This window comes from Colossoma macropomum, unplaced genomic scaffold (genome assembly GCF_904425465.1).
Source record: "Colossoma macropomum unplaced genomic scaffold, Colossoma_macropomum, whole genome shotgun sequence".
NCBI classification, from domain to species: Eukaryota; Metazoa; Chordata; class Actinopteri; order Characiformes; family Serrasalmidae; genus Colossoma; species Colossoma macropomum.
The window spans coordinates 7,850,321-7,876,519 of record NW_023494797.1 but is presented as its reverse complement, the minus strand read 5'-3'; the positions used below and the strand labels follow the sequence as shown (position 1 = coordinate 7,876,519).

Sequence of the window (26,199 nt, the reverse complement as noted above, 5' to 3'; positions counted from 1 at the left end):
ATATGACACCACAGTCATTTTGACAGTACAGTACCGGTAGGCTTTCAGTAACAGGCTGACATCAGGAGAAAATGCTGAATTGGATTTTGGAGGGGTCAAAAATGAATCATTCCAGTCCAATCCAATCCTGTAACCAATATAGCCTGAAATACCAAATACCTGTGTCTTGTCATGTTGTTAGCTACAATGATCCAAAAAAGTAAGCCATACTTTAAAAAAGTTCCCTGTGTTGGGAAATGAAATGTCAAGTGGCATTTTTATTTTAAATTTATTATGTTTTTTATTTATTTATTTATTTTAAATACTCATTTAAAATCCCAGAGTAATTTGCTTTTTTGGCGAAAAGCAGCTGACGTGATTCAGATCGTTATTTCTTTGCAGACTTCTTCTACAGGTTTGCATCCAAAATAATTTTGTACACCTCTGAAGCGCCAGACTTTCTGTGCTTTACAGAACTCAGTCTGGTAGGAATTCTTCTCTAAACTTTTGCCATGTAAAAAGTTTACTACGAAGTCAAACAGCTATTTATTTACTCATTAACTCGCTCATTAATTTAATGGATTCATCTGACTCCAATGACCATGCACCATTACTAACTCAACCCATACATTCTGGTTCGGCATGCTTGGTACCCCAGCAAGAACAAATTCAAGTATGGTGTGGGTCTCTTGGCAGTGGAAAAACGATAGTGAATGATCATGGATTTAGAACTGAGCTGCACTGTTTAGATGTGTGTTTTTTTTTTTTTTTTTTTAAAAGAGTATCTTTTGTACTAGATATAAACTAGATCTACTGAATTTTTAAGCACAACAGAAAATTTTGTTTCAGCTCTTTGTGCATTTTTCCTCCTCTGCTTTTTTGATTTTTAAATAATAGCTCTATTGTTTATGTTGGTGTTGCATATGAATGTTACCAAATGCTGCCAGATGCTCACCTTGTTAAAGGTGAGGGTTTTTTTTTTTTAAAACATAAAGTTTGTCTGTTTGTGTGTGCATGCAGGATGTCAGACTCATTGCGCAGCGTGTTTGAGGCACGGCAGCTATTGCGCCAGGAACAGCTGGACATCGAGAAGCAGCTGAAGGAGAACCGGATGAGACTCAGTCACAGACAAGAGTGGCACCAGCAGAGCCTGCTCTTCTTCCCTGACAAAGTCGAGAAGGTAGCAGCTTCTCCCTTTCCACAGAGAGTGAATTGGCACATAACACTTGAGGTTGTATTGCATATTGTAGTGGTAGGCCTGCTACGTTTTGTTATAGGGTTTCAAAAGATTAATCAATCAAGCTATTGTACATTTGCATTTTGCAGTGCACAGCTCTTCATGAAATTTTAGCATATTGCTAGGTCACGTTTTCTTTACTTCCTTTAAGTGGAACATTAGTTCAACACTAAAACTGTAAAATTGTGAGAAGTCACAGCATTATATGTAATTTGTAACCATAAAAACTCACAAATGATTATTTACCAATAGGGAAGTACCAGTATATGGGCGGTGTGGGCTGATGCCGACATCCAATATTTTTACATACGTTTTTGCCAATACATACACCTTTTATAAAATCTAGAAAGCAGGACAAGATCTTTAGAATCCTTGGATTAGCATTACAGAGAAACATAGCATGTATTTCTAGAGATTTGCAAATACAGTGAAATGAATAAAATGTATACGTTTTAGCACAGTAGCCAAGTGCCACCTACGCATTCTGTTTTTTGGGATACAATAAATATGGCATCAAATATCAGGGTGAAATATTGGTCAAATCTAGATGTCTGTCCGATGACAATACTTTTATTTATTTATTTTTTTAAGCAAATATTTGCATAAACAAATCATTCTGCATCACTGTTTACCAGTGAAATACTAAATGTTAAAAAGAAAACTGAGTCTAGAAGATTAAATTACATCACATCAGAAATACCCAGAGTTTTCTCAGTATCAAATTACTGAAGTGCTTGTAAACATGTAGAACGAATTACTGCCAGAATTGGATTTTCTGCAGTTATTTGATTATTTTGTACATATGATAGTTCTTAAAGTTGCGTAGAAACTTGTAACGCACAGATCCAAAATGTTGGCTCAGTGTCCACACTGATACTGACCTTATGCATCGGACACAGTCGCTCTTAAATGGAAGTGTGTCATTCCAAAACATGATACACACTGAATTCTCAATTTGTGTTTTTATTGATGGAATAAAACTTGTTATAGACAATGTTGTTTGTTTAAAACAAGTGTTTCTTTAGATATGTGGAATGTACCAAGTGTTTCTCTACAGTAAGCTGCAGTGTTCAAAATAAAAGCCCCTCTTAACCAAGTGTGGCATGGCAGACTTACAGGAGGGCTTTTCTAATTCTGTTGTGCTTTACACCAGTTTCAACAGCAAATATCTATTTTTGATTTTGTCTCTGCCCAGCTGATTACAAGTGCAAATTAGCAAGCAGATTCCTATCAGTGTTTATTAAACATTTAAGATTAAAAGAAAATAAAACGTTTGTGTCTCTCACGTTTGTTGTAGGCCACCTGTAAGTATGAGCGTAAGCTGGCATCTCTGCAGTCCCAGCAGCAGCACCTTCAGCAACGTTTGGAGGAGAGCAAGAGGCGCTTCCAGGAGAACGAGGGTTGGCTGCACCGCATTGAAAACGAGATGAAGCTGCTCGGTCATGATGGACAAACTCCAGAGGTCAGCACAGCATTCAAAGGGTTGTGGGTTATCAGAGTGCAAAGCATGTAGCTTTCTGACTCTTATTGGAGGTAATCTAGAGGTTGTTATATTTGCAGTTGAAATGGCACTACACTTGAAAAGTGTTCATGGAAGAAGTTGACTGTTTCACCTACACACAGAATGCTAGCTAAATCATAGGAGATGGTTCAGCATACTTGTTGCAGACATGTTGATCTTAGTTTTAGTTTTGTCCCTGAGATTAAAATGTTTATTCTTCTTGTTTTTTTATTTCTACTCCTATTTTGTTTCTTTGTCCCTTTTAGCTATATCACCCCACTAGAAGATGACTCATTTAAAAGCCCAGAGATCAATGCTCTTTACTCCTTCTCACAGCTTGTTCCTGAATCTATACACCTTACTCCACTACTTTCTCTTCTTCCTCCTCCTCCTCCTCCTCATCCTCCAGCACCTTTTTTTCTTCTTTTCCTGGAAGTAGAGCAGTCTAGCGATGCACCCGCCCGTCAAATGTTCCGTGATACGCTCGCGTTTGCGTCTCCCTGCGTCAGAGGTGGGGGCTAACAGACTCCTCAGAAAGCACATTCTCAGAGAGGTGGAGGAAAACAAAGGCCACTCCAAAACAGATCACAGCTGGTCTGTGCTTGGCCGTATTGTTTTTGAGGCAGTGCTCCTCTCTACTGGTTTCTCAGTAAAGAGAAGGGATTGGTGCAGTTTGATCCTTTCTAGGCCCTAAACCCCCTCCCACTGACTCCTCATTCTCACCTCAACAAGCCAGCCATGTCAGTGCAGTGCCCTCTCTTCACTTGTTTGTTTAAATCCTCCTACCATGAGGACTTTTTACCTGTTATCGTCTGGGATTATTTTTGTTTGTATTGCTGAGAGTTCTGATTGTTCCAGAATAAATTAATAGGTTTTTCCTCCCAATATTTGTTGATAGGAACTACTCAGAGCAGGGGATAATTGGGGATTTGGAGAATTTCCATTGAGAAATTGGGTTTGGGCTAGGTCAAAATTTCGGCCTTGACCTCCCTCCCCACCCCCTTTGCTGCTTTAACTCTGCTTGTGCAATGAAAAAGGGATCTTACTGGGGAAATGGAGACATGATGACATGGTTTCTGACAGGCTGTAATGTTAAAAGGTTTATATAGGTTTTCAATAGCAGTTTATTCAAATAGAAAGAGAAGACTATAGTTGAAATGCTACCCTTTTAAGTACATGAGCTCTAGTCACCAAAGTGTCTCCTTTGAATGTCATCAAAAACTTTTTTACTACTAATGTATTAATAGATCCTGTACTAACCCTTTGAAAATGCCTGTGCTGTTTGTTTTTCTTACATACTCGTGTGTGTGTGTGTGTGTGTGCACCCATGGATGGACAGGAGCTTAAGAAGGAGTTGCAGTGCTATAGGCTTCAGCTGCAGGTGTCGGATCTGCAGCAACACATCGAGCACATGAGCTACCTGATCAACGTGCAGGACCAGGAGAACAAGCACACACACAAGTATGTACGCAACTTCACTTCTATCTATCAATCTATCTATTTATGGGTCATTGACATTACATTCTTGTGTCCATTATGTTCCCCAAGAATAATATAAAAAGTTCATGACGTATATCAAATTGTTCAACAATACCTCCTTTTTGTGAAACACATTTTCAGAGCATTCAACCAACCATATGTTGATTAAGTAAACTATCAAAAAAATATCATTTAGTCATATAACTTTGTAAAGTTTGCATTATTTTATGTTTAAAAACTTTTAAATAAAAACCATGTTGCAAAGTAAGGCAAATTTAAAAGTACCCAACTTGTTGAAGAACTTTTGTCCGCAAGTTCTTTCTTCCTCAAATGTTAGGCGGCGCAACCAAAAACAAGTGCCTTTTATTTTGACATGCTTTCACGAAAGAGGGGCCAAGGTATTGCATCATAATAAAGACCTTCTTGGTGCAATGCCAAGGTCAAGTAGTCCTTTTTACGAATTTTGGTCTTTTTCATACATGGTTACAATTGTTCAATTTAACGCTTGAGGTGGTGTGACCATAAAAATGTGTAATTGCTATAATATTGTTTATTTATTAAAAAAAAAGGTAAGTCTAAAGTCAAGTTCAAAGACAAAGGTTTTCTACGGGTGTCTAAATAGATGCCTGTTTAATTTGAAATTTGTGTGAAAAGTCAGGTGGCACAACCAGTAAATGTCAAATAATACAACCAGACCAGTACAGTTTTAATAACTGAAGTAGCCAGTTAAAAGCTTTGATAATACTATATTTGAGATATAAATATATATGCAGATATAAAAATTTGCATCATTTTAGTGCATCAAAATAGCTGTTTTGCCTTTGCTGCGCAGATTTTTAGGTTTTTAATTCTGCTACATGCGCTTTACTCATGATGTCTGGGATCTTGCAAATAACTAGAAACTATTATTAACTATTATTTCCTGGTGCTTCAAATTTTTGGGAGAACAATTTCAAATCCATGGAGTATCACAAAATGTTGAATTTGATCAATTATGTTTAATTAATTATGATAAGGTGGTGCCTCAATTTGATACATTTTTTGATAAAGCAATAATAAGGTGTGGCTATAAAGGTTATTTTAATGTTACTGTATTCTTTTTCAGTTTATTAGAGCATACATCTGTACAATATTTGCAATAAAAGCTCTAGCACTCTAGCCACAAGCTAATGTATTAGCCCCAAGCTAACACACCAGTCAAAAGCTACCCACAATACGATACAGTACAATACAGTGGTATACAATTCAATGCAATGCGATACGTTGTATCGTTCTATCCCTAAAGTTAATAGTTTTCTTTTCTAGAAAGCTTATTAATGCTTCAATTGTGTAGAACTAATTAACTGAAATTAATAAATAAATGTCCATCTCTTTCCTTCATGGACTCATTCTCTTTGTAGACTGGTTCATGCCCTGCTTCCTGCCTACCACCGGCAGTACCTGGCACTGAAGGCTGCGGGCATTGCCACGGCAACGGAAGAAAGTATGCAGGAGGAGCTTGAGCACCTGGTGCTGAGAGAGCGAGGTGTGGTTTGGGCCGACCAGGAAACCACGGAAGTGAAGAACGAACCAGATGGTTGCACCGAACACACCTGTCTCCAACCCATCCTGTCTTTCTCTCACCTCATCACTCACCAGAGCACACCATGCAGTGAGTGACTCAAACATTTCCCCTTTGACCCTACAGGCAATGCAGATGGGTAGATGGATGGATAGAGAAATAGACAAATGGATAGATAATTAACAGTAACAAAAGCTGCTCACTGTGTTTTCCAATACTGCAGTGGTACCGTACGGTGCAGAATTCAGAGACTTTGGTTTATTTGATTTCCAGTGAAAACGGCCATTAAGTATGTCCACGCTTTGCCTTTTATTCAGTTTTTGCATTCAATTTGTACAAATTTTCAAAGATCAGTCTTAGAAGTTGGTTGCATGTTTGATTTTTCTTTTCTCAGAAACAGGTTTTTGACAGCTACACATTCTCTCAGACTAATAGTATTGTTGTCTTCTCACTGTGAAAGGTTGGACAGAAACACCTGTGGCACCTATAAAGCAAAAGTGGAGCTTAATTTTTCTTGTGTGTTTCAAAGATGAAAGCTTTAAGTACTGTTTATCTGATGGTGACAGTTTTGATTGTCTACCAGGTCTATGGTTAAGCATCTCATTTTAATCTTTTAAGTGTTCTTGAAAACGTCTGTTTTTTTTTTCCCTTGTTTTCCTTTGAAAAATGAATAACTTGTAATTAATGGCCATTTTGATTAGGAATCAAACATACAACTGTGGTCTCTGACTTGTGGTCTCTCACACTACAGTACATTTGTGTGCATTACACAGTTCTTGGTCAGTGATGTATGTTTTGGACTTTGTGACAGACTAAACTAATGCTGCACTTTCTCTTCTCAGGTGCTGAGAAACACACACGCAGAGTCTCTCAGCGGCTCAAAACCTCTCACTCTCCGAAAGGTAAATGTGCATGTTCGTGTGTACATATCTTACTCTGATTCTTGCTGTTTAAGCAGTAAAGGCTGTATAGTCTAAATAAAACACTAAACAAGCAGTACTGACACGTTCAAACATCATCTAATGACATGAAGTATTACACATTTAATCTCTGAAAATTCTGTCCAGCCAGAAAAAAAACTTTTTTAATATGCCTACACATGGCAGTTTGCACAGCTTTTAAACAGCATTAAAATAGACAATTCAGCCATTAAATAAAAGTAGTCAGTCAGATCTTTAGAGTCTGTGCTTTTTTCTTTCTTTATTTCTTTGTGTAGTTTTGTGTTCATAAGTCATTGACAAGTCCTTTATTTTCCTTTTAAATAATTCAATATACACATGACATTATTCTACAATAACTCCTTTATGTGATTACATTTTCACAGTGCATTAAAATAAAATTCACTTTAGGTATTTATGCTTCTCAAAGTCTAAAGTCAGGTGGTGTGACTGTCCAACCATATATGCAGGTTAACTAAACTGTTTTTAGAAATTCCAAATAAAATAGTCTAGCAAGATTTCAGGTTTGAAAAAAATCATAATATGTTGAAAAGTTGGGCAACTTTAAATGTATTCAACTTGTTGAAAACATTTCATCTGGAAATTCAGAATTTTTTTGAAATGTCAAGCGGCACTAAAAAACAAAAAAAGGACTTCAATGAAACTTGAAATTTTACTGAAATGCTTTTAAGAAAATGTGAGTACTGCATCATAAAGAAGATTCAAAGTGACCTTCATGCTGCAAAGAATGGTTGGGAGCTCTTCTACAAATCCTGAAAATTTTGTCATTTTTGAGTCGTGGTTTGGCTGGTTCAGTTTACCAAGTCAGTTCGTGTGACCCCAGAAAAATAATGAAAATGTGTTGAAATAGTTATGTTTATTGATTTAAAAACATTTATGTATACGCTCGAGTTCAAGCACAAAAGTTTGTATGTGTAACAAAGTACAAAGACTAGTCTGTACGTTTCCAGTAGTCGAATATAACTTAAAAATATAATATTTTTAGTCACACATCATTGTGCTGCTTGATGTTTTCCGGGTGATTCAATTGGCTATTAGGCAATTAATTTCTACCATTATAAAACTATGAAACACATTTCAATGTTTTGAATAGATTCTTGCAGATACAAAAATGAGCATCACATCCTTTCAAATAAGATTATATTATTATTATGATTATTTTTAGAGCCTTATTTGTTGTTGATTCTCCTATTTGAAATTGCCATATATTGTAAACTCTTAATTTAAATTGTTTATTTTGAATGGATTGCTGTTCACCCTGTGCTAAATATCAGTTTTTTTAACGTAAAGACATGTAATCCTAACAATTAAGTAAATACTATGAAAATATGTAAAAGGAACAGAAAGGACTCCACAACAAAGAATTTATTCATCATAAAATTAGGGATCATAATGGTCCCATACCACACACTTAGCAAAATTAGCTTAAAAACTTTGATCTAACTTGATTTAATTTGGCAGTTTTTTCACATATTCAGCCATTTTTCTTTATTTTGTAGGACATTGGTTTGCTTCTCCCTTTCTGCTTTTTTGTCTTTCATTAACTTTGCTTCTCATTGTTTTTCTGATTCTCTTACTTGATCCCTCTATTTTATCCCCCTGTTCTATTTCATTCTGTCACTGCCTCTTTCGTTCCCCATGGTCTGCTTCAACATACTCAGCTTCACTCATCAATCCAGCCGCCAGCGTCTCCAGCATCACTCATGTTGACTGTCTGAGGGAGGGAGAAAGTGAGAGAGACAGAGATCTATCAAAGATCAAACACTTTGTTGTCGATTGTACTTCACACATCACCCTGAAAGCTGACGGCTCACTCATTCTAAACAGTCAGAGATGCTTGTTTTAGTGGATTTGTTCACAGCCCACGATGCAAATTAGCTTGGCTGCATGAACCGCTAGACGTTTGGGAGCTAGATAGGATACGAAGTAAACATGAAAAAGAAATGAAATGCAATTAATTCATGCTGAGGTCAAATCTGGGGCTCATGAAATAAAACTTGCATGCAAAGTGAGGTTATCACCTCAATAAAATTGGAAAATATCTCTGAACAAAAAAGGGAAGAAATTAAAATAATCCCACACAGGAAAGAAGTCAGATTTAATATATGATTCTTTTGCACTGTTGATTTCCATTGTCCAGTGTGACTCAATGAAACGCTCGCGGAGCTTTCACTGCATATAAGGGGAAAGAACAGAACAGAATGAGAAGGGAGCGAGGGGGAGGGACCCTTTTGGGGAATGGAAGCGGAATGAGTTATGGAACAGTAAATGGGCCATAATGATATTTGCTGCAGAACAGGTGTTCCTCATTTGATTGAGACACATTGTGGGAAGTACAGGGAAACAGGGTCCCAGTCAGAGCAGAGGGGGCGGATCGGGGGTGAAGGAAAAACACAACACAGAGTGAACGAATAACACTGAGAAATTATACCAAGGAGAAACTTCTACTTCCACATCAAGACCCATTTAAAAAGCCATAATATGACTGACGTCTAAATCGTGCTTTGGTAATTAATCAAACCGCTAAGGCTCAGCAAGTGGATTTGTCCCGATCCGATCAATAGGCTCTGCGTCTGCATAGGCCTTAGACTTTATATAAAAAAAGAAGAAAAAAAAAGAAAGGAAGAAAAGAAAAATCTGCTTGTGAAAAGTCTGCGGTTGATCTGTCACCGAGGGATAAATTTGAGGAGCTTGAGCCTTTCAGCCAGAGGAGCTGTTTTTCTTCCTGCCTCAACATTTGACCTCATAATTTTTAGCAGGAAAGAAGTGAAATAAACCCAATTCACTTTTCTTCCATTTAAAAACCTGCCACATCCCCAAACCCCATTGCTTTATGACACTGCTGTCCCTGCACTCGTGCTGAAGTGCGAGACAGAGCGAGGGAGAGTGAAAGAGTGGAGGAAGAGCAGGAGAGAGAGGATGGAAGGTGCACGTGTCTGTGTGCACGAGGCCGCTGGTGTCCTGGAGCCGCCGCTGTGGATGCAGAGCTCAAAACGTCACTCAGTCACTCCAGATATTCATCTATCGTATACCTTTACCACTATATACCCCACACGTCTCATCTCACTGCAGCTTTATCGACTTATTGACCATATTGCATTACAGCATTACTAAAGCATTTAGAATGTTTCATATCAGTCTATTAATCAGTCTATACTTATACATATTCTCTCTCTCATTCCTTCCATTAGGTCTAAGTATGTCTTAGTTGTTTGAGTTTTGTTTTCTCTCACTTTTTCTCATATTTCTCAGTCTGTTTCATTTTCTCTTCTGTCCATCATTCCTCTTTCCATTCTCTCATCTATTCTGTTTCTTTTTACTACCCCCTGTCTGCTACCTCTTTCTCTTTTGTCAGTCTCCTACTTTCTTCTTGCTCTGTTTTCTGTCTGCTTTTTCTTTTCTCCTCCTATTTTGTCTGCTGCTTTTTTTTTCTTTATCTCTTTCATTCTGTCTGGATAGATCTTTGTTTTGTCTTTGCTGCTTTTCTTTTTTCTGTCTCTCTCCTTTTTATTTTGTCTGCTGCCTCTTTCTGTGTCTTCTTCTCATTGTTCACTCTGTCTCCCTGTTTCTTTTTTTCCCCTCTCTTTCTCCCCCCATTTTGTCTGCTGTTTCTCTCTCTATCCTGTTTGTTTTTTTTTTTCTCTATTTCTCTCTATTCCGACAGTTTTGTCTGTCTGCAGCCTCTCTCTTTCTCTCTCTCTGCAGCCCCACCCCACTCTCTCTGCCCTTCTCCTCAGTCTCATTCATAAAATTGCTGTTCAACGGAAGAGGGAGGGGCAGGGAGGGGAGAGAGGGGCTCAGTCACGTATGGAGTGAAACGCTCCCGGATCATCTGCGTGGACGCACAGCGGCACAGTGAGGGGGAGAGAGAGTGAGGCGGCGACCCTAATCCGAGGCTCTCTCCTCCAGAAATAGCACCTCATGCATGTATTAATCCCGTCAGCCAGAAATACGCCATCCAGAGCACTCTGCCACCAATTACTGCACACACAACACCAAATATCACACTCTGAACCTCAACCCCGACTTTATTACACTGTGTTCCTCACACACACTTACAAATCTCCCCGCAAGATGTGTGTGTGCGCATATGTGTGTGCACCGCTTTATCAGGCCAGAGTGTGTTGTTGTCAGTCAGCCTCAGCAGTGACGTAGACGAGCGCTGTTTTCTGTTAGAGAGCATCAAACAGCGACTGGCTCTGAAGAGCTCTGCTTTTCCTGAAACTCACCCACCACCCTCTGTTCTGTAACTGCTTAGCGTTTCAACTAGGACTGTTCAGTGTGTTGTTTATAATCATTATTGCGATATTGCCCTTTGCAATGCTGATCACTAAAGGCTCTAGTATGCAAAAGAGCATTCTCACTAATCACACTGTTTTCTGACCAATCATCGTTCCATATGTGTAAATAGTTTTAATCGAAATAACACGACATTCTTTAACCACTAAGAATTCTAAAAAGTGGGCATCTTTACATTTTTGACTGTAACTTGGCAGTTATATCACACTTTTACCAAGTGATCTGCATGTGCTGGTTTAGCACAAACTCAACATTTCAGTTAACTCAAATGTGTAAATAAGTATGCAAATGCATAAAAACCTCAAAACTGAAACCTGCATACATTTTTACCTAAAAGAAAAAAAGCAATAAAAATATAAAGAATAAAATAAATGGAGTGGAAAAATCAGTCAACCTCTTTAACAACTTATAAAAGTCACTGGAAGCCTCTGTTGGCTATGTGTTCATGTCTTGGACTGTTTTTCACATCTATGTCAGTAGGATTTTTTTTGTTTGTTTGTTTTAAGGACAATGCTCTTGATGGTAATATGTATTGCTCTCTAGTTGTACAGTTCCACATCACTCTCCTGACAAACAAATAGTATGTAAAATGTTTTAAAGTTTTCAAAAGTCACTCTGGAAGTCGCTAGTCACGTTTGAATTTGCTGTGACTTTGTCTGAAGACGTGCTTTTAAAAAGAAACAGCAGTGTGTAAGTCTTTTAAGCTAAATCTCTGCTTTGATTTGATCTGCTAGATGGTCTATTTTATCCTCCGATCGACTTCCGACTAGTTTGCTTGCTTTCAGCCTGTGGTACTACGACATTGTTCATTGTTAACACGTTAACTTTGACAGCCGTTTCTGTTGGTCCATCTATCATAGGATGCTCCCAATTTTAAACTGTCCCTTTCAAATGGTGTTTAAAATAAATAAAAGAAAAAAGTCACTTTTCTGAAATTCTGCTTGTCATAAGGGCTATGCTTAGAGTCAGGTTTAGGATTAGGTTTTGGGTTGATGTTAAGGTTTGGGTTTAAGGTAAGGATTAGATTTAATAGAAGCTAAGTAATTTAAGTTTAGTGGCATTTAATAGATATTTAGTTGAAGGTTTGTTAAAGGCAAGGTGAGCCTCTACAATGTGTTTACAGTGGACTCTCAAAATTGTTACCAAAATAATAAAATAAACATCATTCACCAAAACACATTTGAAATATGAAGCATTCTGGATATTAGTTTCAGTGCAGCATAACTGTTCATAGAACATTTAAGTCTTGTCAGAATTATCTACAGCGCTACATTTGTTCTATTATTTTATTTGTTAACTTTTTAAGTGTTAGATTTAATAGAATAGAAGAACATCAACCTAATGTTCTGTTGCAAGTTAGTTAAAGACAAGGTGTTAAAGACATAACACCAAAATCACTTCTGAAATATAAAAGCATTTTGGATATTAATTTCATTATAACTTTATTAGCCATTTTAGAATTATCTTCCTTTTGAATTATCTCGCTTTTGCATAGCCTCAGTAGATGATCTGTAGATATACAAGCTATTAAAAATCTGTTAAGTCATTTCATTCTCAGCAAGGTTATGATTAGGTTCAGGACCAGGGTGAGTATAAAGTTTCGGTTTTAGGTTGAGGTTAAAGTTTGGGTTAGGTCAACTTTTTTGGGTTATGGAAAACTGAAGAATTTAATAGATTATTAGTAGAATGTACGCTAAATGCAAGATAAGGTTATATGAAGCATTTACAGTGGGCTCTCCAAATGAGGTGTTCTTTTGATATACAGATCAGGTTTAGGTTAAGGGAATCTGTTTGGACCCATTCGGCTTAGTTTATTTGCATTCGATAGATTTAGTTGAAAGTAAGTTAAAGAAAAGGCATTCAACTACAACACATCTACAGATAGCTGAAAATAGTATTACTGAAAAAAAAAAAAAACCTAATTAAAAAAAAAAAGCGTTCCAAGGTTTCTTTTTGATGCTGACTGTATATTGCAAGGTATATAATGTAGCTGTATAATCACAATGCTAGGATGTCCAAGTCATATAGCCCTAAATCAAAAACAAATAAGAGTGTTAGCTGTTGGGCTGATGCTTCTTGGCTTCTTGCATGCAGTCCATGTTTGTGAAAATAGCTTCCTGTCCACTGAGAGACAACTACTTATTAACAGCTCCAGCACCATCAATACTAGGTTCTTGAGTGACTCTATTGGTCAGCAAAGGATGCAGCCACTGCCTTTATCAATCACACTTCCTCTTTCTGCATTTCCACTTGATCGTTCGTTCGTTCGTTCGTTCGCTCTCTCTCTCTCTCTCTCTCTCTCTCTCTCTCTCTCTCTCTCTCTCTCTCTCTCTCTCTCTCTCTCTCTCTCTCTCTCTCTCTCATTCTCTCTCATTCTCTCTCCCCCTCTCTCTCCCTCTCTCTCTCTCTCTCTCTCTCTCTCATTCTCTCTCCCCCTCTCTCTCCCTCTCTCTCCCTCTCTCTCTCTCCCGCTCTCCCTCTCTCCCCTCACCACTTGCTCTTTTTCGTGAGTCAGTGTGCAGCCTGAATGCAACGTGCTCCGGCATACTTCACCACTCAATATCCAACGTCAAACCTCTCCAACAGCGCCCAGCTTCCTGGAGCCTCCCTATGCGTCCACACACACACACGTACCACACACACAGCATGTGTGAAAGCCTTCACCCACGTCACCGTGTGCTCGTTAAACACCTGGCCTTCAACAGCATGGCTCTGGACAATAAGTCCCCTGATATGAGTTTTTGGGTTTTTGCACATACAGTCTCTCTCTCGCTCTCTCCGCTCTCGCTCTCTCTCTCGCTCTCTCTCATATTCCCTCTCACATTCCCTCTCACAGCTCCACCCCTTTTCTCCCCCTCTTCAGTCAAGTGTGCCGCTGCCACCGCTACACACTGACTCATCTCGGCCAGGTGACGAACACGGCTAAATTATTCAGTACTGGATGCGTATAGAATTATTGAGTGTGCACAGGATGGGGCCATGGCCTCTATGAATGAACACGAATGTATGGCATGTCGAAAGATAATGCGTGAGTGTAGGGAGGACTATAGACTGTCTGAATGAACGTGTGACTCATCAAGGATGGGTGCGTGCCTGCACTCTATATGTATTGTCTTAAGAAATCCAGGAATAAGACTTTTTAATTGGGATTAGATTTTGTTTGTGTAATTGCATCGCATTTGTCTGCAAGCTACAGGCTTACATTTCTTATAGTTGTTTGTTAAAAGAATCTGTTTGGGAGGAGACTGTGGTATGCCGCATACATAAAGGAGTCACTTTTAACAGTACAAACAATAAGCATCTTCAATAAATTAAAACACGTTGAATGCTAGGGATGCACAAATATGAGAATTGAGGGTCAGTATCTGATATTTTTCATGTACATATCTGCTGCTGCTAATACCCCCAAAAAAAAATATAAAATGAAGAAATTGGGACTAAAGCTATATGTATTACTGATAAATGTAACATCTCTGTAGGATCATAAATGCAGTAAAATGAATAAATAGCAAACAGACAAAAAATTATTTGTTAAAAATAAGAAATGCCTTTAACTTTAAGTAATTGCACCAGAAATAGTTTTTTTTTGTTTTGTTTTTTCTTTTTTGTTTTTTGTTTGTTTTATACTGCTTTTTTAAAATGAAAAGGGATAAATGGGATACACTTTTTCTCCTGCTAGTTTATGACAGTACATAGCTACATACCTTCAGTGTGAGTGAATTTTCTCTTCCAGTCCATGCACATTCTGCTTTCTCCTCAAGTTTATTAAAGCATCCATCTTTTGGGCTGCACTGAAATTTCTGTCTGAAAAAAATGGGTTTTGCTGCAGCACGAAAGATTTTTTTTTCCTGTTATATAGTGAATGCAAAGAAAGTAAGAAAAGCTCTTGTCCAAATTGTTAATTTTATTGTAGCTTATGAAGGGGAAAAAATCTGCATCTTTAACTAAAAAATGTTTAGTTAAAATAATGTTTAGTGTATTAGTTTTTATTTATTTATTGGCAAAATTTTGTAGACTTATTCATTTCATAGTTTATATGTTTTGTTATGTGCTTCTTTCTCAGGCCCCAGCCCTGCAGAGGAGCATGCAGCTAAAGCTGAGCCTCCTGCCAAAAAGCCGATCCGGAGGAAGCTTGCTGTGTCTCCTCCGAAACCTGGCTCAGAAGGGACGGGCCCAGCACTGCCCCGTTGCCCCCCAGCCCTACAGGAGGTGCTGCGGCAGGAGGGGATGTTCCCCCTGCAGTACACACCCGAAACACACGCCTCCAAAGCACCTAATTCCATCAACCCCAATTGTACCTTCGAGGTGGGCCAGGATGAGCAGGAGCCGACCCCAGCCAACGCCACCGTAATCCTGTCCCCTGGATCCCCTGAACCTGCTGGAGCTTCAGGTTTGAGCCAGCTCCAAGTGCTGCGAGCCAACAACAGCAACGAGCCACCCAAAAGGTAAGAGAAGAGCTTAGTAACCTTATCTAAGAGCAACGTCTGTTTCTGTTGAACAGGTGTTCCACCTGGAAGTACATTGTATATGGAATACAATGTACTTCCAGTGGTCTATTTTTAAATAACTTTTAAAAATTATTTAAAAATAGACTACTATTTTTAAATAACTTTTTAAAAAACTTTTAAATGAAGATTTAAATATTACAAAGTTTCTAAAAAAGCATTTTAGATGTTCTTATATATATATGTATGTGTGTTGTGTGTGTGTGTGTATGTGTGTAACAAGAGGAACCACTTCTGGAGCTTTCTGGATATTAATATTACTATGACTTCATTATTAGTGGGGTACAGCTTTCTTTCTCAGTTTTTTAGAATCTTTTACAACATTGTTCATTAATTTTTCAAACCACAAAATGACAAATTTGTACAAATGTGGATGTCTCAAAGTTATCGTTTGTGCGCCAACTTGTGTGTTTAATTAAATACACCTAAAACGCAAAGATAAATGACTAACTCAATCAAATGTTCAGATATGGGTATAGATATGGATAAGCAAGTGTTAAAACCGTTCTAGTTTTCTTCTGTAATTCAAAATAATATAAAAAATTCTTTTTGGGATGTTCTCTTTGTTTGAAAGTATGGATATCTGGTTACAAAAGTCTCTTTCTACAATATACACTTTATTAATTATATGCTGACCTCTGTATTAACTCTGTAGGTTACATGCTACATCTGTGAATATTAGTTTGTGGTGCAGTTCTTTATTAAGCAAAATTTCAATGTTCTAGATTGCATTTTTGTGATGGTTATGCTGTGTAATTTTGTAGATTGGAGATTCCATCTCTTCTCGACTTGCGTCGATCCAAGCCATCGTATATGGCCATGACGTCAGCAGCACAGGGCAAACGCAAGCTCTACTGGTGAGTATTCACATGTGGGGAGTCCTGTCATGCAGCACCAAGGATTGTATGTATCGTAGTTGGTGTCTAACTAAAATGGCTCACATTCTGTGTACCCTTCCAGCACTGGAAAGGAGACTGGACCGGACAGTCTACAGGGATGCCGCAGCACCCAAACGAATAAAGCGTGATCTGTCCGATACCTCCAAACCACTACGTGTCCGACGCTTCGGAGGTGAGCATTGTTCTGCACTACATCTGCGCAACCCACACTACTACTCCAGCTAAACTGTTCTGCTCTTGGGACTTTTCGCCTATTCCTGCACTAATAAGGTCTTTGAATTGAGAACCATTGTCAGTTCAGCTGTTCAGAAAACTGGCCCTTACTTCAGATGTGATTGTCCCTCTTGACATTTTTTCTGATTAAGCCTTTACACAGTTTGTTACGTTTGTATAAGTGCAAATGAAGTGTTCGGGCTAGGCCACCTGACAGCTGTTAAACTAAGTGTAAAGTTCTGCCAAAAAAAACCCCAGTCGCCTCCAGTTCCCACTGACTCTTACATTTGAGGTCTCTCTCACCAGTCCTTTCTTTCTTGATATCCCTCTCTCCTTCTCCCCCTCAATTTTAGAAGTTTGAAACCACATTTAGTTACCCCCAACTTCCTTTTCTTTCTTAGTCCTGTTATGGCATCATTTCTAGGGTTCCACAAGATACTGATGTCCAGTATGTTGTTAGTTGATAAATTTGAAAATGCAATTATTATTAGGTGCGATGTTGCATTTGCAATCAGTAATTACAACCGATAACTTTCTTTCTTTGAGTTTCTTTGAGTTGGTTTCATTTTCGCATATTAAGTCCGTGGACAAAAAAGGCTAACAGGTAAAATATAATTTGTTTGCAACAAACACAGTCAGCTTCCTTGCAGTTTGACTATGAGAGTTAAGTGATCATCCACAAATTACATCGCAAGGGGCAGTCATCGGGGTTATTGAGCCTGTATAACAGTGTACATTTTTTAGAACGGCCTTTGATGTGGGTCTCAAAAGAAGATTTAAATTTTTACACACTGACCTTTTACCTTGATATGGTAAGCAACATATTTGTAACAATTCAGAATATATACATAACAGCACAATATTTGGACATAACTTGTATTTGCATAGTTGTTGAACTCAACAAACTAAATCAGTCCATAGCAACTACTCCTGAATTTCAGCCCAAAGTCTTTGTAGGAAAGTCTGTTCACTTGGCAGCCATCTTTGCAACAACACCAGCCACTTATTTCCAGCCATACAAAACCAGACTCCTGCCTGTTTGAATGGGGAAAGACCAAAATACTCGAAACTGAAAGCCATTTTCAGAGTAAGGGGGATCAGGGAATTCTCCTAATAGAATTTTCTCCTAAAATGTAGTCTTAGGAGTGATTTGCACATAAAATCACAGGGTATTGTTTATTTGTAGTAATTCAAATTCTTTGGTTGTTTTTTAATAATATTATTGTTTATCTGTAGCTATGTAAAATTAAGCATTGATTCATTTTAACCTGTCTTACGATCACTGCACTTAATATTTGATTTGTAGTGTGAACGTGTTTATATGGTATCCTTAGACTCTAGTATAAGGATCAGTTGTATAAGTAGACAGCAAAACACTTCCATCAGTCTGTTTGGATAAGAGCGTCTGCCAAATGTCACAAATGAAAATATGAATGTTCTCTTTCTTTTCTCCCGTGTCCAGCGTCATCGGAGAACGAGCCGAGCAGGAGAGTGGTGCGCAGCATTTCCGAGGGAAACCTCCATCTGCTGGGCCCACGGAAGCCCAAAGCAGCCCTGCTCGGCCCTGCTGCCCTCTTCAAGAAAGTCACCAAGAGGATGTGAGATCTCTCCAGCGCAACCACTTAAACCCACACACGCGTCTCCTAAAGTCTCATGCACTGATCTCTCTCCCACTCACATGCACATACATCTGCCTTACAGGACTTTGTGAGGAGAATACAAAAGGCAAGATCTTGTAAGGGTGTAAATACTAAGACTTTAAACTTGACTCTATTGTCTGTAGTGAGTCATGACAAAAATGTAAAGTCTTTTCTTAATACTATTAAAATAACTTTGTACATAGTTGTCAATGTTTTGACCTAAAACCAAGTGGGAATTAAAGTTGTAATGATTTTATGATAAGTTACTGCTCAGTTTGTTCTTATTGTAAAGAAACTTGTGAAAACCATTGTTTTAATTTTTTGTATATAAATGTCATTTTAGCTATGTCGTCCTCCTGTCCCATCTCTATCAGTCAGTTCTGTGTATTTTTTAATAAAGAGCTCTGCACTCTTTCACTCCATACGCAGCTGCTTCTTTTGGAATGAAAATGTGTCGGAGGCATAAGTCATGCAGAACGGGTTTTCAGCCGTGGAGTTTCTTTACATTTCAGCTGGTGAACTAATGAACTAATACAAAGGGGTTTTTGTTTTTATTTCCTTTTGATAAAAAGCCTGTTTCTATTTACAGCACCTGTTTTGTGTGCAGGCCTTTTTATATATAGGTGTCTAGGGTCAACTACAGAGCTTTCAGGTATGAGCTATGGTGACTTGGGTGTCTGCACACTAGCAGTGTAGTAGTGCACAAATTGTGTGATGTGATATGTGTGTACTGTGTTTGAAACAGAATGCTAGATACTGGAACATTTTCAATACTGAAGAAAGAAAGAAATGCAGATATTCATTTTGTTTAAATTTTTTAGTCCAATTCGCTGTTGGCAGAACAAAACCTTGTGTATCTCCAAAAGTTACAGCTTTATAGGAGAAGGAAAAATGTGCTGTACTTGTAATGTAAGTCAATATAACCAGACTTCTTTCAAAGTAATTCTTTGAAAAAAATTTGGAGAGACCAAAATTTGTTTTGGTCTATTCATCGTGAAATTTAAACACAACGTAAAGGGCAACAGGTACTTTCAAACTATGTCAAAAACTGAAAAACAAAAAAATGGAGATTCAAGGTTTTCTTCCGACAGCAGCAAATTGCAATGTATAATTAACACAAACAAGTAATACTCTTAGAAGACACAAGTTTAAGTACACAAAGTGTAAATGGTTTCAGGACACGGGGATGTTTATTGTATGTTTCGTGGTTTTCTCTTTTGAGAATATTGAAGTGTTGTTGTTGTGGTGTTTTTTTTTTTGTTTTGTTTTTTTTTGTTTTGTTTTTAAATAGAACAGAGAAATCAGTTCCAATTTATCACTACACTATCACATTTTTTTACTGTCTGAATTCTTGCTGTTTTATTCACACAGCTTATTGTCTTGTAGCTGCTATATTAGGAAAAAATGAATTGTAATATGCCATATATATCATAACATTTAAACCACACAGGTACAGTACAGTGCAAAAGTCAATACTCAATCCGTAATTTATTTAATGTCCAGTCAAAATGGCCATTCACTGTGAGCTGTTCATTTTTCAGCATCAGAAAAAAGAAAACTTAGTTGCTTTTAGTTTTTATAAAAGAAAATAGGCAGGGATATTTTTCCACACCTCCAAAGTTCAGTCTTAGATGTTGGTATCATTTTCTGCTTTTTGTAATCCTAAACTTTGAGGTCTGCATTGTTCTGAGAATACCAAGTGGCTTATTTGTTTGATTTGCATTTTTTTGTTTTTTCTTTTTTTTGTCCATTTTCCTTTTCTCAGTAACAGCTTCTTGACACCTACACATCCTTTTAGACCTATAGTGTTGAGTTGTCTTCTCACAGTGGAAGGATGGACAGAAACACCTGTGGATTTTTTCAGATCTGAAGCAAGAGTGGAGCTTGATTTTCTCCTCTCTCTCAAAGATGAAAACTAAGTATTGCTTATCTTTAGGTCATGTTTATGGTGACAGTTTTGGTGATCTATGGACTTACTGAACTCTAGTTTCGTTTTACTTTCCCTTTCTCTATGCTAGAAAAATTATGCTTCAGAAAACTTAGTAACTTGTACTTAATGGCTGTTTTGACTGGAGAATCAATAAAAGATTGGTGGTCTCTGATTTGCACGGTACTGTATGTTGTCAGAAGTTGTGAAGCTACATAAGACCTTTTACTGAGGATCTTCTTCAGCGACTGTATTACAGAGTTAACTCATCAGATCTCTGTGTTTGATCTAAATGGACAGGAGCTGTTGACTCTGCTGTGGTGATTGACGTTACGAGCTTGAGACAATGTCCAGTGGAATTTCTTAAACACTCCTTCCTACACCGACAGTCTTAGCTAAAGAAAACGAAGTTCATAAGCTCATTAGAAAATCAAAAAAGGAGAAGGAATTCACTGCAGCAGAGTGTCGGTGCTCCGTTCTGACCTCCTGTGTTTCTATGGTTTCCTTGTGCATGGAGCGGTTTGCCTTTAGAGGGATTCATTTGTAGGCTTTTAATTTTCTTTCTCTTTTCCTTTTTAGAAAAGTGGGGGGAAAAAAGTGAGAAATGACATTTGGCACAGGTGAAGGACTTTTTGCATAAAGTTCACCTGCTATATCTAAGGGTGAACAATACGGCAAGAATGTAAAATCATAATACATTTATATGATTCACAATATGTATACCACTATTTAGTTTTTTTGAGGGATACCAAACAAGTGCGACTAACAAAGTGCACCAGCAGAGCATCAGTGTAAAGAACTCGAATTGTATTTGTAAATCTGATTTGTAATCCAGTCACTTACTTAGTACTAGGCAGTTTATGCAGTTACTACAATACTGTGACAAAGTCAGAGATTTATGTAATTTCCACTCAGTTTCAGTAAGTATTCATTTTTCAAGAGATTGTTCTGAAGAGATTAGATACAAGATAATCCACTTGCATAAGGAAGGAGCAAGTCAAAGGAAAATATATGCAAAAACTGCAGTTCCAAACATTTTTAAAGATGTAGATACAGACCTGGTAGACCACTAAACCTGTCACCATCACATAAACAGTACTTAATGCTTTCATCTTTGAGAGAGAGGAGAAAATCAAGCTCCACTCTTGCCTCAGATTTGAAATCAGCAGGTGTTTGTGTCCATCCTTTCACTGTGAGAAGACAACACTATGAGTCTGAAAGGATGTGTAGCTGTCAAGAAGCTGTTACTGACAAAAAAGAATGTCTGCAAATCAAATAAGCTGTTAGTGTTCTCTGAACAATGGACTGACCACTGAGAGCCTCAGATTGCTTAGACTGTGAGAAGCACAGCTTAGTGCTCTTGAGTGTGTGTAGATTCAGTTCTTACCTAAGAACAAATCCCAAATAAGAAAACACTGGTGAATGTCAGAATCTTAATGAAAACTGTATAAGTGGGTTTTAAGAAGAAATCTCTTAAGAACGGTTGGTGAATGAGGCCCATTGTGATGTAATTTATCACAGTAACAATACCATATCATTATCTTGCCCACCCCAACCTGCACCATCACTTATAGCTCAGCCCTGTTTATATCAGAGACCGAGCAATATTTCAGCTGAATGATAATATTGGCCAATATTTCGGTCCAAGAAATTAAGAGATATCAACAAAAAATCTAGCTGTTTATAAAACAGATATTTAGCAGCTTGTTCATCCTGAAAAAAGTCACGGGTGTCCAAAAATTCTTTTTATAGACTTCTAAGCTAAAATTCATCACCTCTTCACTTTTTTTCAGCAATAGACACTGAACTGGTAAATTTAAACACAATAGCTTCATGGGTAAAGCAACGAATGCATATAAAACACATGAAGACCTTATCTTGACATGATAAAACATTTCTATAAAGAGAACTGATGAAAATGAAGAGCTAATTATCAAAAACCAACTGAAGCAATAACAACTGTAGGTGGCGCCGCCCCTCACGCTACAATATTAATAATTAATGATTTTAGGTCTTAATGACCTATTTAATAACCATTAATAAACTCATTTTGATCCATTCGTGAACCCTTATAAAGGTAGTATTATTTTAAAGTGGTACCTTGAGAAATGTGACATTAGGACTGATCATACTTTATGTTGCATTTTTGAAGTTCAAGTAAAACTTTAATTCTTGACTAATATCAGCTGATATCACCATGAAATTGGTATTGGTCGTGAGATTGTCATATCAGTGGGGCCCCAGTTCATATTAAACTCCTAGTATTGATCAGCTGGTGGAAGCACTGTTGAGAATTCTCGGACTTAAAGATTCTCAGACTAAACAGTAACGTGATCTAGTCGGTTAACCCTCCTGGGTCGCTGCTTTCATATTCCTGCTGCCAGACATCACAAAAGACTGATGTTGAACATGCAATTGGACACCCGCCTCCCTGTTCAGTGTCTCTATTTAAGCACCGATCTCCAGGGCAAAGCGCTGTGCCTGCGGTGGCATTGAAAATATCTTCCCTTCCACTTTGATGATAGTTTCACAACTCCTAGTTTGCACCGTGCCATCAATGTGATCTTTTTGTTTTCAGACAGTTGCTTCAAAGCTTTGCTTCAGCAGCACTGACACATCTCCTTTCTCTCCGTCTTCGTGCTCTCTATCTCTCCCTGTCACGCTCAGTCATTGACAAGAATCTCTTCACTGAGGCTTTTTTCTCCTTTTTTTCTAGAAAGAAGGAGGTCTCGACTAAAGTTTATTAACTTCCTCTCGGCCAATGAGGCGGCTGCCGTGTTACAAATGGCGTCCAATGAGGCCGAGCGAGAGGCTGGAGGTGGATGTTGCTTAGCAACTGCAGGTAGAATCTGGGATCATGTTGAAGTCATTGTCTTATCTTGGTTCCATGTGAGACCTCACATGTATATCACAGTGTTTTGTGATATAAATGGCAAACGAAAAGAGAAGCGTTGTGTAAACGGATACGAAGGGACACGAAGTTGCGTGGCTCCAACTTTGAATGAGTGAGGAGGGCCGCGTTTCTCAACCTTGCACCAAATTGTGGCTGCAACAGCCCTTGGAGATGTCTGTCAATAAAGGAGCACTGCCCCTTGTTGGTGCTATGGCTTTAGCCAGATCAATGAAAAACAGTCCTCACTGAGATTACTGGTAGGCCCGTCTATATCCTTCACAAATGCCGCGAGAAGGGCTGGTTGCACATTTACAAACAACGGCTGTGTGTGGGCGAACATCTGTCTGTGGGGGAAACTAATGCCATTGTAGATAGACCATGCTATTCACTTCTTGTGAATCATTAAAATATCCATATTTTTTATTTCCCTTTTACCTTCGTCATTCTTGGACGTCCTTAGGCCTATTTTTATTCATTCTATTAACAGTAGAGCTCTTTTACACTGAAAAAAGTGATGCCCTGAGTTTACTTCACTTGATTGAAATGTGTACATATTAGGGATGGGAAATATGACGGTATGATAAATTGCGTGACAATATGCCACATGCTTTTTGAGCATATTGTGGCATTTTAAGGGGCTCTTATTATGAAAACTACATTTTCTTCCTTTTTCTAGTATGTAAACATTGTTTCAAAACAGCATTCACCTCCCAGTCCATCCAGTCCACATGTGGAAATTAAATGTGGCCTGTTTTGAATTTGCTGTTTTTTGTAACATTTAAGAAAACGAACACACTTGCATGTTTCCAACTATTGTGCCTATAGCAGTTTAGCTCCGCCCATTCACACAGAAGTTATAAGGAGTGTTTCAGCCTGGACTGGAATGACACACAATACAAGACAGCCAATCAGAACAATGGTCATTTACATATATCAGCCTTGAAGGCAGAGCATTTAATAAAGATTGTACTCATAGTTTTTGACAGTATTTTTAAATGTGAGACTCATCAAACCGTATACTTATGTGTATATTTATGTCTTGTTCTTATATAGAATACTTCTAATACTCGTACGTATATACGACTTATACTTGTATCCTTAAGCATAGTATATTAAAAGTATTTGGACATTTGTGCCGTACTTACAAATGCCTTTTTTATGGGTTATTAAACACAATGTCAGATCAGGTGTCTAAACACTTGAATGTTGACATGAATGGCGCTATACTGTTTTTAAATATTGTGAAATCGTGTGTATATCACCCACACATGGTACATTAGTGAGGTCAGGTACTGATGTTTATTGATTAGTTCTGGATTACAGATTCCATGGTGTTGCATAGAGCTCCAACACGCCAAAGAACGCAGCTCCATTATCTATCTATCTATCTATCTATCTATCTATCTATCTATCTATCTCTCTCTCTCTCTCTCTCTCTCTCTCTCTAACTCTCTCTCTCTCTCTACAGGAAAGGGCAAAACTTATTAAGTTGATGTAAAGAGATTTTATACCAAGCAATTTTTGAATATTTTTGTTGGTCCATTTATGTTTTTTTCACACAATGTTAAGACTCAACAGAGCATGAGCTGCAGTGTTCAAACGATGTTAAAAAATGGGGCTAAATTTTTTTTTTGTTTGTTTTTTTTGGACAGCAACAGTGTTCTTTATCCATGTAGAAATGATGTACGCATTTAGTACATTCAGTGCGACACTTTTTTTCAGTGTAACATTTTATTTGTGAGCATAACGTTTGCAGCAGCAGATGATGGAGCTTTTAGTGTAGTGAAGTCACAGAAAAGGATATGAGGAAGAAATAAAAGAGCTGAAAAAACTCAAAGAAAGAGTCTTTTGAGGGTTTTTCAACTCTGACTACGCCAAACTGTTCCCATGACAGGTGAGTGGCGGAAGACACGCTCATACTCCCACACGCAGACGTAAACAAACGCGTGCAGCGCCTCCCACAATGCGACACACGCTCACTCCACCTCCCCTCCCCTCCACCGCCAGCGCGCATCACAGATGCCATCCTTTTGTCCCCAGCTAATTACGGTAAAGTCTGATAGCCAACACTTCAGAGACCCCCAAAGACATAGGCTGGCCTTGAGCGCTTTCAGCCCACCCTGGCCGATTATACTTCATGCTCTGTTGCGTCTGTTTTTCAGCCCCCTGATATACGACATTGTAGTGCTTTAGTTTCAGCTGGGTGTGAGGTGTCATACTGCAGCACATTGACACTGTATGCTGGGTGGCATTAGTCAGAATTATGTGGCTTTCTTTCACATGTACTCTGAAAGGTACTAAAAATGGTTCTTTGGAGTAATGCACAGGGGGTGTCCAGTCTAATCTGTAAAGGGCCAATGTGGCTTTAAGTGTTCATCCCAAACAATAAGGGACCATCTGATTCAAACACTTAAGCATGTGCATTCCCGATTTCTCGGAATGAAATCCTGAAGCCACACCAGCCGTTTGCGGAGACTGGACACCCCTGCCTTAGAAGAAGACTTGTTTTTGTATATGTGAGTGTGAAGAATCTTTTATAAAAACCTTTTAAAGACATTTAAAGAAACTATAGGCCATTTCACAGGACCAAAATCCAAAATTAGGCTGTATAAAATGGCGTGTAAAAACGGACTAAGGAGGGATGTAAAATACCAAGATCAGTGTTATTGAAAGGCTACAGTGATTAGATCAAGGGCTACATTATTCACTGCAGGCAGATTTTAAATTTATAGAGTAGACAAGGTAACAATTTATAAGAATAATTGCTAATATTTTTATCAATGAATGCTTATAAAGGTAAGATGTGAATTCATTTAATCAAACACACACACACATTTTCTAAGCCGCTTATCCTTGTGGGTCACAGGGGAAGCTGGAGCGTATCCCAGGGGTCATTAGGAGGAAGGCAGAAAACACCACAAAGAAAGGACCCTGGTTGCCTGGCCAGCAATCAACCCAGGCTCTTCTTGCTGTGAGGCGTCAGCACTATCCACTACGCCACCATGCCACCCTCATATAATCATAAAATATTCACATAATATGAGGGTGAAGAAAGTGAAGAAATACTGACTGAATTAACAGTGGTGTGGTGTTGCATTAAGGTGCAT

At 38.2% G+C, this 26,199-nt stretch overlaps 1 protein-coding gene across 1 annotated transcript in view; it reads left to right on the top strand.

The window, feature by feature from the left end:
- The window catches only part of kif18a (kinesin family member 18A), a 38,302-nt gene extending 19,916 nt beyond the window's left edge, over positions 1–18,386 (top strand). Inside the window, 10 exon segments of the mRNA XM_036583921.1 lie at positions 1,000–1,159; positions 2,514–2,678; positions 4,057–4,178; positions 5,597–5,847; positions 6,600–6,659; positions 15,079–15,460; positions 16,285–16,377; positions 16,481–16,514; positions 16,516–16,591; positions 18,095–18,386. Coding sequence (XP_036439814.1) covers positions 1,000–1,159; positions 2,514–2,678; positions 4,057–4,178; positions 5,597–5,847; positions 6,600–6,659; positions 15,079–15,460; positions 16,285–16,377; positions 16,481–16,514; positions 16,516–16,591; positions 18,095–18,234 — 1,483 coding nt within the window. The 3' untranslated portion in view covers positions 18,235–18,386.
- The last annotated feature ends 7,813 nt before the right edge of the window (positions 18,387–26,199 follow it).